The 13,220-nt window shown below is 38.5% G+C and overlaps 1 protein-coding gene and 1 non-coding gene across 2 annotated transcripts in view; both read left to right on the top strand.

The window, feature by feature from the left end:
* Qser1 (glutamine and serine rich 1) overlaps nt 1-12,101 on the top strand; it is a 57,710-nt gene extending 45,609 nt beyond the window's left edge. Inside the window, exons 9-12 of the mRNA XM_005064830.4 lie at nt 663-760; nt 3,608-3,760; nt 5,797-5,892; nt 8,276-12,101. Coding sequence (XP_005064887.2) covers nt 663-760; nt 3,608-3,760; nt 5,797-5,892; nt 8,276-8,416 — 488 coding nt within the window. The 3' untranslated portion in view covers nt 8,417-12,101. The remainder of the gene's footprint in view (nt 1-662; nt 761-3,607; nt 3,761-5,796; nt 5,893-8,275) is intronic.
* On the top strand, nt 4,383-4,508 carry LOC121140593. The gene has a single exon (XR_005877517.1). It is a non-coding gene; the product is annotated as a small nucleolar RNA SNORA41 (small nucleolar RNA).
* Nucleotides 12,102-13,220: the final 1,119 nt, after the last annotated feature.

The raw sequence follows: 13,220 nt of genomic DNA, 5'->3' as shown, positions 1-13,220 counted from the left end.
GTATGTTCTTTACTAGCCTGGGCTACATAATGAGACCTGTCTCCAAAAAAGGGGGAGGGGAGAAAAGAAATAAAGTGCACGACCTTGGCAACACACCCATTGCTGTGCAGAGGTGTATCTTTCTCACTCGTTATTGTACATCTACTTTCCATGCTGATCCCAGAAAGCTGTACGCCTATCTTTTCTCCTTTCGGGTTGTTATTTCAAGACAGGGTTTCTCTGTGTAGCACTGACTGTCCTGGAACTCGCTCTGTAGACCAGGCTGGCCTTAAACTCACAGAGATCCTACTGCCTCTGCCTCCCTTGTACTGGGATTAAAAGGGTGTACTACCACTGCCCGGCAAATGCCTATTTGTTGTTTGGTTTGGTTTGATTTTTCCAGACAGGGTTTCTCTGTGGTTTTGGAGTCTGTCCTGAAACTAGTTCTTGTAGACCAGGTTGGTCTCGAACTCACAGAGATCCGCCTGCCTCTACCTCCAGAGTGCTGGGATTAAAGGTGTGTTCCACTACCGCCTGACCAAATGCATATTTCTTAAAAACTGTGTTTTACACAAGCCAAAAAATTTAATGTCTTCTAATATGCAGATGGTTTAAGAAAAAAATGGGTGTTAGCAAATATCCATGTTGATAGTTTATCCTATTGAAATAAATTATTATTTCAGATGAGCTACTTTTACCACATATGAAAAAAATAGATGGAATGCTGAATGATAACCGGAAAAGACTTCTTGTGAATCTTCATTTGGACCAACCATTCAAGGTATTTCCTCTTGGTGATGCATTAGCAAACTTCAATGACAGTCAGTCCCAAGCAGCTAGAATGAAAATCCCTGCCCTCCCCCCCCCCCTTTTTTTTTGTTTGTTTGTTTAGCATGTTTTTAGCCTTTTTGTGTTTGAGTTTAAATTCATTTTTAGTCATTTATATGTAACATTCCTCCTATAAAATATTCTCACGTTTCCCAAAAGTAATTCTCTTCAAATGCCATAGTCATGTCTTGTATTCCTTTATATCTTTTTTTTTTCCAAAGACATTTTTTTTTCTGTGTATGGATGGGATTTTGCCTGCATGTACTTCCTGCAAAATGTGTGTGTAATCTTCTTATAACTTCTGAAAGGTTATACATTTTGGGCTGGAGAGATGCCTCCACAGATAAGAGCACATGCTACTCTTATAGAGGACCCAGGTTTGATTCCCAGCACCCACATGCTGACTTCCAGCCTTCTGTGTAACTCCAGTCTCAGGGGAGCCAGTGTCATTTTCTACCACACACATGTTTCACAGATACACATTGAGGCAAAATACTCATACATAAAATAATAAAATTTAAAAAGTAATTAAAATATTTTAAGCTTACACATTCTGCCTATAATTAAAGATTAGCCAGTGTATGGGAACATACCTAAAATCTCAACCCTTGGAAAGTGGAGGCAGGAAGATGAGGAATTTGGGTTTTTACTGTTAATATATTTTTACAATATAAGTTGGTATTTTTATTACCTAAAACAGAATTTGAAAGATAATCTGAATTCAGAAAATCTATCATAAAAGCTATTCATTTCAGAAAACTCCTCGGGTTTCCTTTTAATGTGTAACATCTCAATCTATTTGATTTTATCTGCTTAGGCAAAGTTTGTTGTTTTTCCACTAATAGTAATTATATACATTTGTAACAAAAGTTAAAATTTTTTGAATGCTTAAATAGGAGATTATGAGAAGTGTTTGCTTTAGAAGTAATTAGCAAAAAAAAAGTAATTAGCACAATCACGGTAGATCATATATATATATATATATATATAAGTTCAGCATTCTAGAGCTTGAGGCAGAAGGCTGTCTATGAGCTCCAGGCCAGGTGGGCCTGAATAATAAGATTCTATCTTCAAAACAAACATAAAATTTTTAAAAAACTACAAAAGAAACATGTAATATAGAGGTAGAAGTATATAGTTTAGTGAGTGGTAGAATGCTTGCCTAAAATACATGAGTTCCCAGGTTCAGTGCTGTACACGACTCCCAAATAAAGGAAAGAGATCAGAAAGATTTAATTTCACTTCTTCTTGCTATGATAAGCTTGGTACCTTTTATGTTTATAGGTGTTTTACCTGCTTGTGTGTAACCGCACCACAGGCATGCAATGCCCTCAGAGGTTGGAAGACAGTGTCTGATCTCACTCAAACTGGAATTACAAATCGTTGTAAGCTTCCATGGGGGTGCTAGGAACCAAACCTGGTCCTCTGTGAGAGTAGTGTTTAACCACTGACAGATACTTAGCCCCAAGTTTGGTTATTTTAAAAGTATGTCATAAAACCTTCTGAAGTTAGTGGTGCTCTGTCTTTACCCTTAAGGATCTTTAGCATCTTTTCCTCCTTACATGTAATATGTAAGCTTTCTTCTTTTATCTCCAATGACCTAGTACCAGTAGTTTTCAAATTTACTATCTGTTTTTTGTTTTTGTTTTTTTGGTTTTTTTTTTTTTTTTTTTTTTTGGTTTTTCGAGACAGTGTTTCTCTGTGGCTTTGGAGGCTGTCCTGGAACTCGCTTGGTAGTCCAGGCTGGTCTCGAACTCACAGATATCCACCTGCCTCTGCCTCCCGAGTGCTGGGATTAAAGGCGTGCGCCACCAACGCCCGGCTACTATCTGTTTTTAGACTTTAAATTCTTCTTGTTGTACCTGGCAATTCCAGACCCAGAATTGTTCAACTAGTGTATTTTTAAGTGCAAAGCATCAGTGTATGTGATAAAAGTCCAAGTAACGTAGGAAGGATTGCGGTAGACATTGACGGTAGCTTTTAAGTAGATATGCCAAAAGTTTTGTTACATTTATCAAATGACAGTTCTCTGTTACATTTAGATGTAAGAAAAATTTTTGTTTTTTAAATGTACTCTTTTCGGGTTCACAATACCTGTTTGTAAAAACTGGAAATCTGGAAGTGAAAGTTAAATTACATTCTGACCCATAAATGTGACAGGAGCACTTTTAACCCTTAATGCATAATAATTCATGCTGCTGCTAGCTAAATCTAATTTTAGAAAGCTGTTATCAAAGTCGTCATAGCCATCTTCAGGGATCACTGTATTATTCTGTGCAGCTTCTCAGGTCACGATGCCTTACCAAGCAGATAAGGGCATAAAAGTCAGTGGGTGTTGAAGACCTGACTAGGAATGGGTCTGCCTTGTGGCTATTGTGCCATCAGTAGCGGCTCCTTTCCTGTGGATTTTTTTTACTGTGCAGCCCAAGGAAGCCAAAGGAGTGCAGCAGGAAACAGCAGTTCGTCTTCCCGTCTTTGTCTCCATCCTCATTTAGAATCTGACGACCTCCCTGTAGATGATTTGCCTCTGTTTCAGGTTATTATTAAGGGTAGAAACAGTATTTTAAGCAATGCATATATCCCTATTTTCCCTATTTCACAGTCAAAGGGCATTACTAGTAATAACTCAGGACTTCTTCAGGCCACTCTGGGAGAAGGTTCAAAGATTTGTAACTACATCCCATTGTGACCATCTGCGTTTGTGCATGCGTGCATATGTGTTTGTGTGTATATAAATTTTGAATGGCTAGAAATTCCAGTTTTCTTCTGATGTCAGTTATTATCCTTCATTATTTTAAAGAATGCTTTGGAAAGTTTTCCTGAACTAACAATTATTACTCGAGACTCTAAAGCAAAAAATGGAGGATCTGCTATTTCTAAAATAAAAATGAATGGCAAAACTTACAATAAGAAAACTCTAAGAACTTCTAAAACAACCACTAAGTCTGCACAGGTAAGTACATATTGCTTAATGAATGTAAACCTTTTCCAGTTAACACAGCTCCAAGACAGCACTGAAATAAGCCTATGTGCAATCATGAAGTGTCATCTTTGGGGTGGAATAAGCAGCTGTGCTCTGAGGATGGGACACTATAATTTCTTCTGTATGCATTGAACAGTAACTGGCAATAGTGAGTGCACACTGAATTTGTAAAATAAACTAATAAGGGAAATCATCCAATGTTAAGTTTAGATGTTTTCATATAGTTTTAAAACTTTTTAATTCATTAAAAATATTTATGTGTCCCCAGGGGTGGTGGTGAACGCCTTTAATCCCAGCACTCGGGAAGCAGAGGCAGGCGGATCTCTGTGAGGTCGAGGCTAGGCTGGACCGACAGCTTCCAAAAACAATACGGAGAAATCCTGTCTTGTAAAACCAAAAAAAAAAAAAAAAGTATTCAGTAATTCAGATCTGATGGTGCATACCTGATTCCCAGCACTTGGTAGGTGGAGGCAGAAGGATCAGAAGTTTGAGGACAGCCTCAGCTACATAGCACTTTCAAGGGTTATATGAGACCCTTGTCTCAAAGAAAAAAGGCATTTTCTGTAGAAATACATTCACAAACACAAAGAGTTTCCACAGCTACTGGTCTGCAGCTGTTCTTAAGGTAGCAGTTGTAACGTTCCTCTGTGTGAAAGAAACTTACACAATTTAACACCTCTTTCTTACCAAACAGAAAGAATATTCGTGACAGACACACAGCACACACACACACACACACACACACACACACACACACACACACACGAGAAGCAGGTGCTGTGTCAGATCTCTTTAATCCCAGAGAGAGGCAATGAAAACTCTTAAGTTGTCAGAAACAAAACAAAACTGGTATTAATGTTGTTTGTTTGGGGGTAGTTTTTTGTTTTTTGTTGTTGTTTTTGAAGGTAAGGTTACACTCGTTATGCTATCCTGGAACTTGCTTATAAACCAGGCTGACTTTAAACTCATATACTCACCTGCTTCTAGAGTGCTAGGATTAAAATAATATGCTTTATGCTTGGTTTAAAATTATTTACTTCATACAAAGAAGCCCCATTGATTGTCTGCCAGACAGCTACAGCAAAACATTTTGTGTATTTATAGTGACAAATGCAGTTCTAAGGAGTAGGGGACTGGAGAGGTGGCTCAGCCAGAGCTACATACATTATCTAAAGTAATAAATAATTAGGGGTACCATACTAAAAGTTAGCTAGCCAAAAGTACATGTGTTCATATAATTTTTATTTAGGGGATAAAGATGGAATGATATACATACAATAATATCAAAGTTACCCAAGTTGTACGTTGGTTTAAAAAAAAATATGTTGGAACTGGTGTGGAGTGAATGTTTTGGGTCAGTTTGTCAGATTCCTTATCAGAAAATTAATGTTCCTGTTTTGAAAGAAAGGAAGAAATAAAGAGAAAATTAATGTTACTTAAATATTCAAGCCTAGCCTAATGGAAGAGCTTGAAAGACTATGTAATATGCCACCAGTCACATCTGTCTCTGAAGACAAAGTAATAGAAATCTTTTAGTCTGCATCTAGAATGGTAGTTCCTGTTTACAATTACGTGCAGTACTTGGGAAGCAGATGGCAGGATGAAAGGCTCAAGGCCCGCCTCAGCCATGTGGGCTCAGTTTTAAGAATGAGAAGCACTAGGGAAGGAGAGGCAGGTGGATCAGAGTCTCAGGCCTGCTAGAGCTGCAGAGTAAGATCCTGCCTCAAAACAAGAAAAGGCCTTTATTCTTTTGTTATCTTATATGTTTTCTATTTTGATTTTTCTATAACGCTAGTTTTTCAAATAACAGGTACTCATAACTTAATAAAAGATGATTTATCATGATGATTTAAGATACACTTTATATTTAAGCTCCCATGTATATTAATACAACTTCATACCTAGTCATATAAGACATTTTCCAGGTTGTAATTCACTATGGATCTAGTATTTTTTTGAGCTCTAACGTTACATGAAAGGTGCCTGTAAATGTCTTTCTTTTTTAGGAGTTTGCTGTTGATCCAGAGAAAATACAATTGTATTCATTATATCACTCACTCCATCATTATAAATACCATGTTTATCTAATATGTAAGAATGAGGTAATTTCTTTTTATTTAAAATTTAATAACATGTTTTTCTGAATTTCTGTTTGTGTTTTGGTTTGGGTTTTTTGTTTATTCAAGACAGGTTTTCTCTGTGTAGCCCTGACTATTCTGGAACTTACTCTGTAGACCAGGCTGGCCTCAGACTCAGATCTGCCTGCCTCTGCCTCTTGAGTGCTGGGATTAAAAGCTTGGCATCTGAATTTTCTTTTTGTCGCTGTAACGATAAACGGCACACTTGTTGAGGGCATAGGTAACTGTTTATTGTAGAAATTACTTACAAGAGAAAACGGGCAATCCAGATGAGTCAAGAAGCTCTAGCTACCGAAAAGAGAGGGAGAGGCTCTGCTGCTTGGTCTTTTATTCCCTTCTTCGTAGACACCTCTAGCCACGCCCAAAAGTGGGCCTGGCTAGCAGCATAGTTCACCACCCTGTCTCTAGTAGTGCCCAATGTGGGTGTGGTTAGCGGTTCTGCCCTTTCATTACCACGTCCATAAGCCCTCTAGAGTGCCACGTGGCTAATGGAGGAGTCCTAAATCTCCTCCTACATCTTTTCTTTTTTTTTTTTTTTTGTAAGATTTACTTATTATGTATACAGTATTCTGTCTGCATATCTGCCTGCAGGCCAGAGGAGGGCACCAGATCTCGAAAGATGGTTGTGAACCACCATGTTGTTGCTGGGAATTGAACTCAGGACATCTGGAGGCGCAGTCAGTGCTCTTAACCTCTAAGCTATCCCTCCAGCCCCTGAATTTTCTTTTAAAAAAACTATCTACAGTGTGTGTGGGTGCTTTGAAAATAGTTACAAGATATGTGTGTACTTAGCTGCCTGTATTCTTTTGTAAATAATGACTAGATTTGAGTTTCTCTGCTCTTGGTGCCAAGATGCAGCAGACCTCCTCGCTTGTTGATATAACTGGCTAAATTTCTAAACTGCTAGCACTTGATCACAAGTCGGTAATGTATCTTGTTTTGAGCTGGGCATGGTAGCACAGTCCTTTAATCTCAACCCCAGAAGGCAGAGGCATGCTGATGGCCAGCCTGGTCTACAAAGCTAGTTCCAGTATAGCTAGGAACTAAACAAAGAAACCCTGTCTGAAATTAAGACAGAAAGGAAGAAATGAAGGTTAGAATTATAACTGTTTTTAAAGTTTAAGTGTTTTGCCTGTGTGTATGTATATGTACCATTTGTAATGTGTCTTCAGAGATCAGAAGCAGGCTCAAAGGAGCTTCTGAAACTAGAGTACAGACAGTTGTGAACCTCCGTGTTGATGCTGGGAACCAAACCCTGGTCTTCAAGAACAGCAGCTGCTCTTAACTGCTGTGCCCTGTCCAACCTAATAGTACTGAGCTTCATAACTACCAGGTTAAATTAGACAGAGCTGTATGTGATGTGTTAGGCAACAGCTTCAAATAGAAAGATGTTCATGAGTCTAAAGGAGAAAGAAAATGTGGTGAAGCAAGCTGTGTTGACTATTTTTACAGTGAACTGAGATAGAGTTGACATAAGTATTTGTCATTTTGGGAGTGGTTTAGAGCACCAGCTGCTCTACCAGAGGACCTGGGTTCAATTCCTAACACACATAAGGTCTAGTTACCATGTGTAATTCCAGTTCTAAGGAATCTGACACCCTATAAAGCCTCTGTGTGCATTTGACACACAAGTGGGTGCATGTACATGCATGTAGGCAGAATACCCTTTATGTAAAACAGTATTTATCTTTGGTTTTTAATACAGTAGGAAGGAATTAAGAAAGCATGAAGCACTTTACCAAGACTTTTACCTGCCCTGTGGACCCAAGATTACAGGAGTTGATTTAATCAAAACTTGTCTGAAATAATCATTTACTATGACTGGAAATGGTGAGGGGGGGTGCGTGAAAAAGATTAGTTCAAAAGCTGGTTCATGAGCCGGGCGGTGGTGGGGCACGCTTTTAATCCCAGCACTCAGGAGGCAGAGGCAGGCGGATCTCTGTGAGTTCGAGGCCAGGCTGGACCGATAGCCTCCAAAACAATACAGAGAAACCCTGTCTCGTAAAACCAAAAAAAAAAAAAAAAAAAAAGCTGGTTCATGCCTTTAATCCTAGCATTCAGGAGCCAGAGACAGGAGGATCACTATGAGTTCCGTTAGGAGCTTTGGTTGCTTTTCCAGAGGACCCAGGTTTGATTTCCAGCAGCTACATGGCAGCTCACACCTGTCTGTAACTCCTGGTCCAGGGAATCCAACTCCCTTACATAGACATGCATGCACACAGAATACCAATGTACACCAAATAAAAATAAATTTAAAAAGTGAATACCTGAAGGTACAAGGTCTTAGAAAGCATTTAAGTGTAACATGCTCTGTGTAAACTAATACAACAACTTCTTTATTTTTTAGATATCATCTGTGCAGAAAAAAAATGAAGATTTAGGACAGGAAGAAATTGTTCAACTTTGTATGAAAAATGTGAAGTGGGTGGAGGACTTATTTGAAAAATTTGGGGAACTTTTAAATCATGTACAACAGAAATGTTCCTAACATTTCCACAAAAATCCCATTTTTTTTTTTTTAGCACTAATGAGATGTCATAGTGTCACAGATAATCAGATCTCCAGCAGTGGTGTCTTGCAGACATGCCTCTAACATGGGGAACTTTGGTCAGGATGTTTGCGAGGACAGTGCTGCTGCCACGGAAGCCAGTCTTTTTATCTCCATGATTTGTCTAATTTTGTAAACTGTGGGGGGACTGAGTTTTTATTTCCAGAAATGTCTTTTGGCAAATGATAAAGCATGCACTAAGTATGATTTTATTGCTAGAGAAGTAACAATGAAGTGACCTGACTTCCCCCATGACTGGTGTCAGAACGAAAAAGGTGGCAGAAAGCATTGTATCTGGTCACAATTCGGAAAGTATTGTACATTGTATAAACGGACCTGTGTGGTGTGACATCCTCCTGTATGAGAATGTCTTCAATTTAAAATATGAAACCCAGAAGCTGCGTTCTGCTCTATGGAGTCCTTTAACACAGCCAGGAAACTGGGTGTGAACTGTGCAATTCTGTGACTGCTTTTTGTGTCAAGTTATATTGTGATAAAAAAAGGTGACGTACTATTTTCCCTGTTTTAAAGAAAAGTATTTTTGTTTATAATGTGTTTTCCTTTGGACAATTTTCAATTGTACATTTTATTTTACTAATAGTTGTATTTTTCACAAAGAAAATGTGGTTTTAATTTTTCTATCCTTCATTGTTTTCAGTAAACCCTGTGTAGGTACATGTCATTTGCATTATAGATTCTGTCTTGAGGTGGTCATTTTTGTTTTGCCCTAGTGTTAACTCAGAATATTCATTTGGTGCTAGAGTTAGTTTAGCTTTATAAATGGGACTGTGTGAAACACTGCACTAATTTCATATTTCATAAAATAAATTTCTTACCAAACTAGCACTTGATTTATACTGATTTGTCCAAGTAAAAATTAACTACTGCTGGATGTAGTGGCATATGTCTTTCATCCCAGCACTTGGGAGGCAGAGGCAGGTGGCTCTCTGTGAGTTCAAGGCCAGCCTGGTTGTGTTGTGGACAGCCTGTTGGACATAGTGAGCTCCAGGACAAACAAAAAGTTAACTACTGATAATATTTTGATGGCCCAGTGGGTAGTAGCACTTGCAGCCAACCCTGGCAATCTGAATTTGATTCCTAAGACACATACTACGGAAGAAGAAAACAAACTTCTGCCAGACACACACACACACACACTGATTAATAAGATGGTATGCAGTGTTACACACAGCTTTCCTAGCTCTCAGAACTGGAATTGGAGTTCTCCTTTGGTGCCTTTAACCCTTATGCACACTAGTGTAGCTTTCTTAAGTTTGACAGCATTTCAATTGGTTTAGCTGAGACAGTGAATGTATTAGGTTCAACATGACCTTGCATTGTTTCTTTTTGTTGCCAACAGGATGCCTTGTTTGTGAAGATTTAATAGTGTCATTCTAAAAGATCGCTGTTTTTAGAATTCTAAAGAAGTAAATCATCATACTTTTGTTTATTTTACCACCATTTAGTGCCTTACTCCCCATCTAGAAAGCAGTGTTACTGTTCAATGCCCAATTAAGCCCTATTGTCTTAGTTTTGAGAACAGGCAGTAAACTGACAACAATTGAAGTTAATATGCCACTTGATTTAAGATTAAAACACTGTTAACATTGGGTGAAAATAAGCATCTGAGTTGCTAACGTATTTATTTCTGGTGATTATCTTACTAAAAGCAATATCCTTAACATCTGTACCTGCTATTAGACATAATACTACCAAGTAATAGAAGTTTCTCTCCAGGTTCAAATGTATCATTTCTGAAAGTTTTAAAATGCTTATTTGAGAACAAGAACAACCATTAGGCTTATTTTATGTAACCCATATGGGAGATGCCAGTGGCAGGGAAAATCATGAGATTCATTTTACAAGTGGAATAGAGCAGGAAACAGCCATATTCCATTCTGATAATATTAACGCTGGGCACAGTCAGTACGTTTCCAATATAGAGCTGGCATGCCTATACAGCTTTACCTGCATCTTGAATTATAAAGAATAAAGTACATATTTGAACTTCATGAATCTACCATGAAAATGCACATTTTCTGTTTTTGTTTTTGTTATTTAAAACAGGGTCTCACACTTTAGCCCAGGCTGGTCTAGAACTCACTGTGTAGTCCAAGTTGGCTTCAAGTTCATGGCAATCCCCCTGCCTCCGTCTCCAGAATGCTGGAATCATAGGCATATGCCACCATGCCTGGCTTTCCATTTCCTTTTGAGCTGCAGTTGCCCTCAGCCAGTTTACAGCTGCATTTCTGTTAGTGACATCCAAGTCACAATGTAGAAAGCTACGTCCCTGATCCTCCCTCGGAGACCTTGTTGTCTAACTGCATTATCACCTCATTTATTCTATCTAGCATAGGAAGACTTCAACCTCAGGCCTTAGAGAAAATCAGGACTATATCATAACCACACACAAGTCCTTTCTCTGTAGAAAGCTAAATATTTAGTTGGTTAGCGTTTGCCGTGGAATTTTAAATGTATAATATAGGAAAACATTTAGGTTGTAGAAAAGAGGTGAAGCACATGTTGCCATAGGACAGATGTTAAGAAAGTTTGGATTCTCCGACCTATAGAGGTCTGGAGGGTTGGGGATGTAGCTCAGTGCAGATCGCTTGGCTAGCATGACCCAGGTCTGGGGACCCTCCCCCACCCCGTCTCTCACATGCGCACGGCAGCCTGGAGCAAGTTCATGTAGAAGGTGTCTGTGCTGATATTTGTTCATAGCCCAGAAGACTGATTGCCAAAAGGGCCTCCTTGCTGTTTCGATATAACCCCATTACTACTTGATCCCTCATAAGTCTAATTTTATGATGATTTTCACATTCATTTGAACTAGAAGCTATCCATTTTCCTATGATTTTTGCCAAATTGAAAATATTGGGCAGATAGGAAATAATCCTATTTTTTAAATGTTTAATACATTTTTGTTTAATTTTGAAAGTTATAAATTTATTTAAATTTCTAAAACTTGAAAATTTATAGATGGGTTTACACTTTAGGGCTATTTTCAAAGCTTCACATTTTAAAACTAATTTTTCTATTTACTATTTATTTTCTTTGAAGCAGATAAATTCCAACTTATAGGTCTAAGGATATAACTATAAGTTGTTTTTGTTTGTGTGTTGGTGTCCATTGCTGATTGGAGAGTCTCCTTCTCACTGTCCTTATAGTTCAGTCTCTACCTACTTGATTCCCTGATAAGGGCAGCACTCGGGTTATTGGTGCAGCTTTGTTTCAGATGTGTAGGTTATAAATCTTAGTGTACTTGCAGAATAGAATGCCTTTTGTTTTAAATGTTTTGTTTCACAAAAATGCTTTTCAAATACAGTGAAATAGCCCAGGATAGCTGCTCCTGTGTCAGGTATACTGGATACAACTGCACAAATGAACAATGTAAAACTCTTGTGTATTAACTCAGATGTACAACTTTTGACATCTGTGTTCACAAATGCTTGTTTTTGAAAATCACTTCTATTTATAAAAGAAACAAGCCTAAGGATACAAAGAAACCTGCATTTGTAGTCCAGAATTTTCAACTGGTCCATTTTACCATGTACAGAAATGTGAAAGACAATTTTGTATATTTGTTACTAACTCAGATCATTAAAGTGAAAACAATTTTTTTAAACAAAAATCAAAATGTGTTTTTACTTTTTGGTTTTAAGAATTCAAAGCAACAGGTATTGTGTAACTAAAAGTATCACTGTGTTCCTATTTCTCACAGAATACATAAAGTATTACCAGTCCAGGTTATATAGTGCCAGCAGGAGGCAGAGGCAAGCAGGTATCTTAAGTTGGAGGCCAGCCAAGGCTACATCCTGAGACCAAAATAAATTGTGAGTCTCAAAATAAACCCCAAACCCTGGCTATCCTAAGACTAGATCTGTAGACCATTCTGGTCTTGAACTCAAGAGATCTGCCTGGCAGTGCAAGTATTTCAAGTGAAGTTGTTGTCAACATGTAGTCTTAGTAGTTTAGGCTACTAAGGACACTGGCTTTAATCCCTTTGTTTCACACAGAAAAGGCCTCCCGGGTTTGTGGTGGTGTGAATGAAAATGGCTCCCATAGGGAGTGGCACGGTCGGGAGGTATGGCCTTGTTGAAGTAGGTGTGGTCTTGTTGGAGGCTTCCATGCTCAAGCCAGACCCAGTGGCTCTTCATGCTGCCTTTGGATCCAGATATAGAGCTCTCAGCTACCTCTGTAACATCCTGTCTGCCTGCATACAAAAGTGCTTCCCACCATGATGATAATGGACTAAACCTCTATACTGTAAGCCCTCCCCTGTTAAATGTCTCCCTTTGTTAGAGTTGCTGTGGTCATGGTGTCTCTTCACAGCAATAGGAACGCTTAAGACAATGGTGCTAGAGATTGCTCAGCCAATAAGAGTACCTGTTCTTGCAGGGGACCTGGGTTGATTCCCAACACCCACATGATATCTCAACCATCTATAACTCCAGCTCCAAAAGATGCAACATCCTCTTCTGACTTCCATCAGTACCTGGAACATGCATGGTGCACACACAAGTACAGGCATACACTCGAATGAAAAGAAAAATGCTAGGTAGTGTTGGTACATGCATTTAATGCCAGCGTTCAGTAGATAGAGGCAGGCAGATAACCCTGTCTTGAAAAAGAAAAATTACTTGAATGATCTGTATTGCAAAGCTAAAGGGTAGCTCTTATAAATATGTTTCATTACTGTCTTGCCCTAGCATTTTGGTAAATGTATTTCACATCCATCTTAGGG

The sequence above is a fragment of the Mesocricetus auratus genome, unplaced genomic scaffold, assembly GCF_017639785.1.
Source record: "Mesocricetus auratus isolate SY011 unplaced genomic scaffold, BCM_Maur_2.0 Super-Scaffold_100004, whole genome shotgun sequence".
Taxonomy (NCBI): Eukaryota; Metazoa; Chordata; class Mammalia; order Rodentia; family Cricetidae; genus Mesocricetus; species Mesocricetus auratus.
Note: the sequence above shows the minus strand (reverse complement) of the source record. Positions and strands in the feature narration are given on the sequence as shown.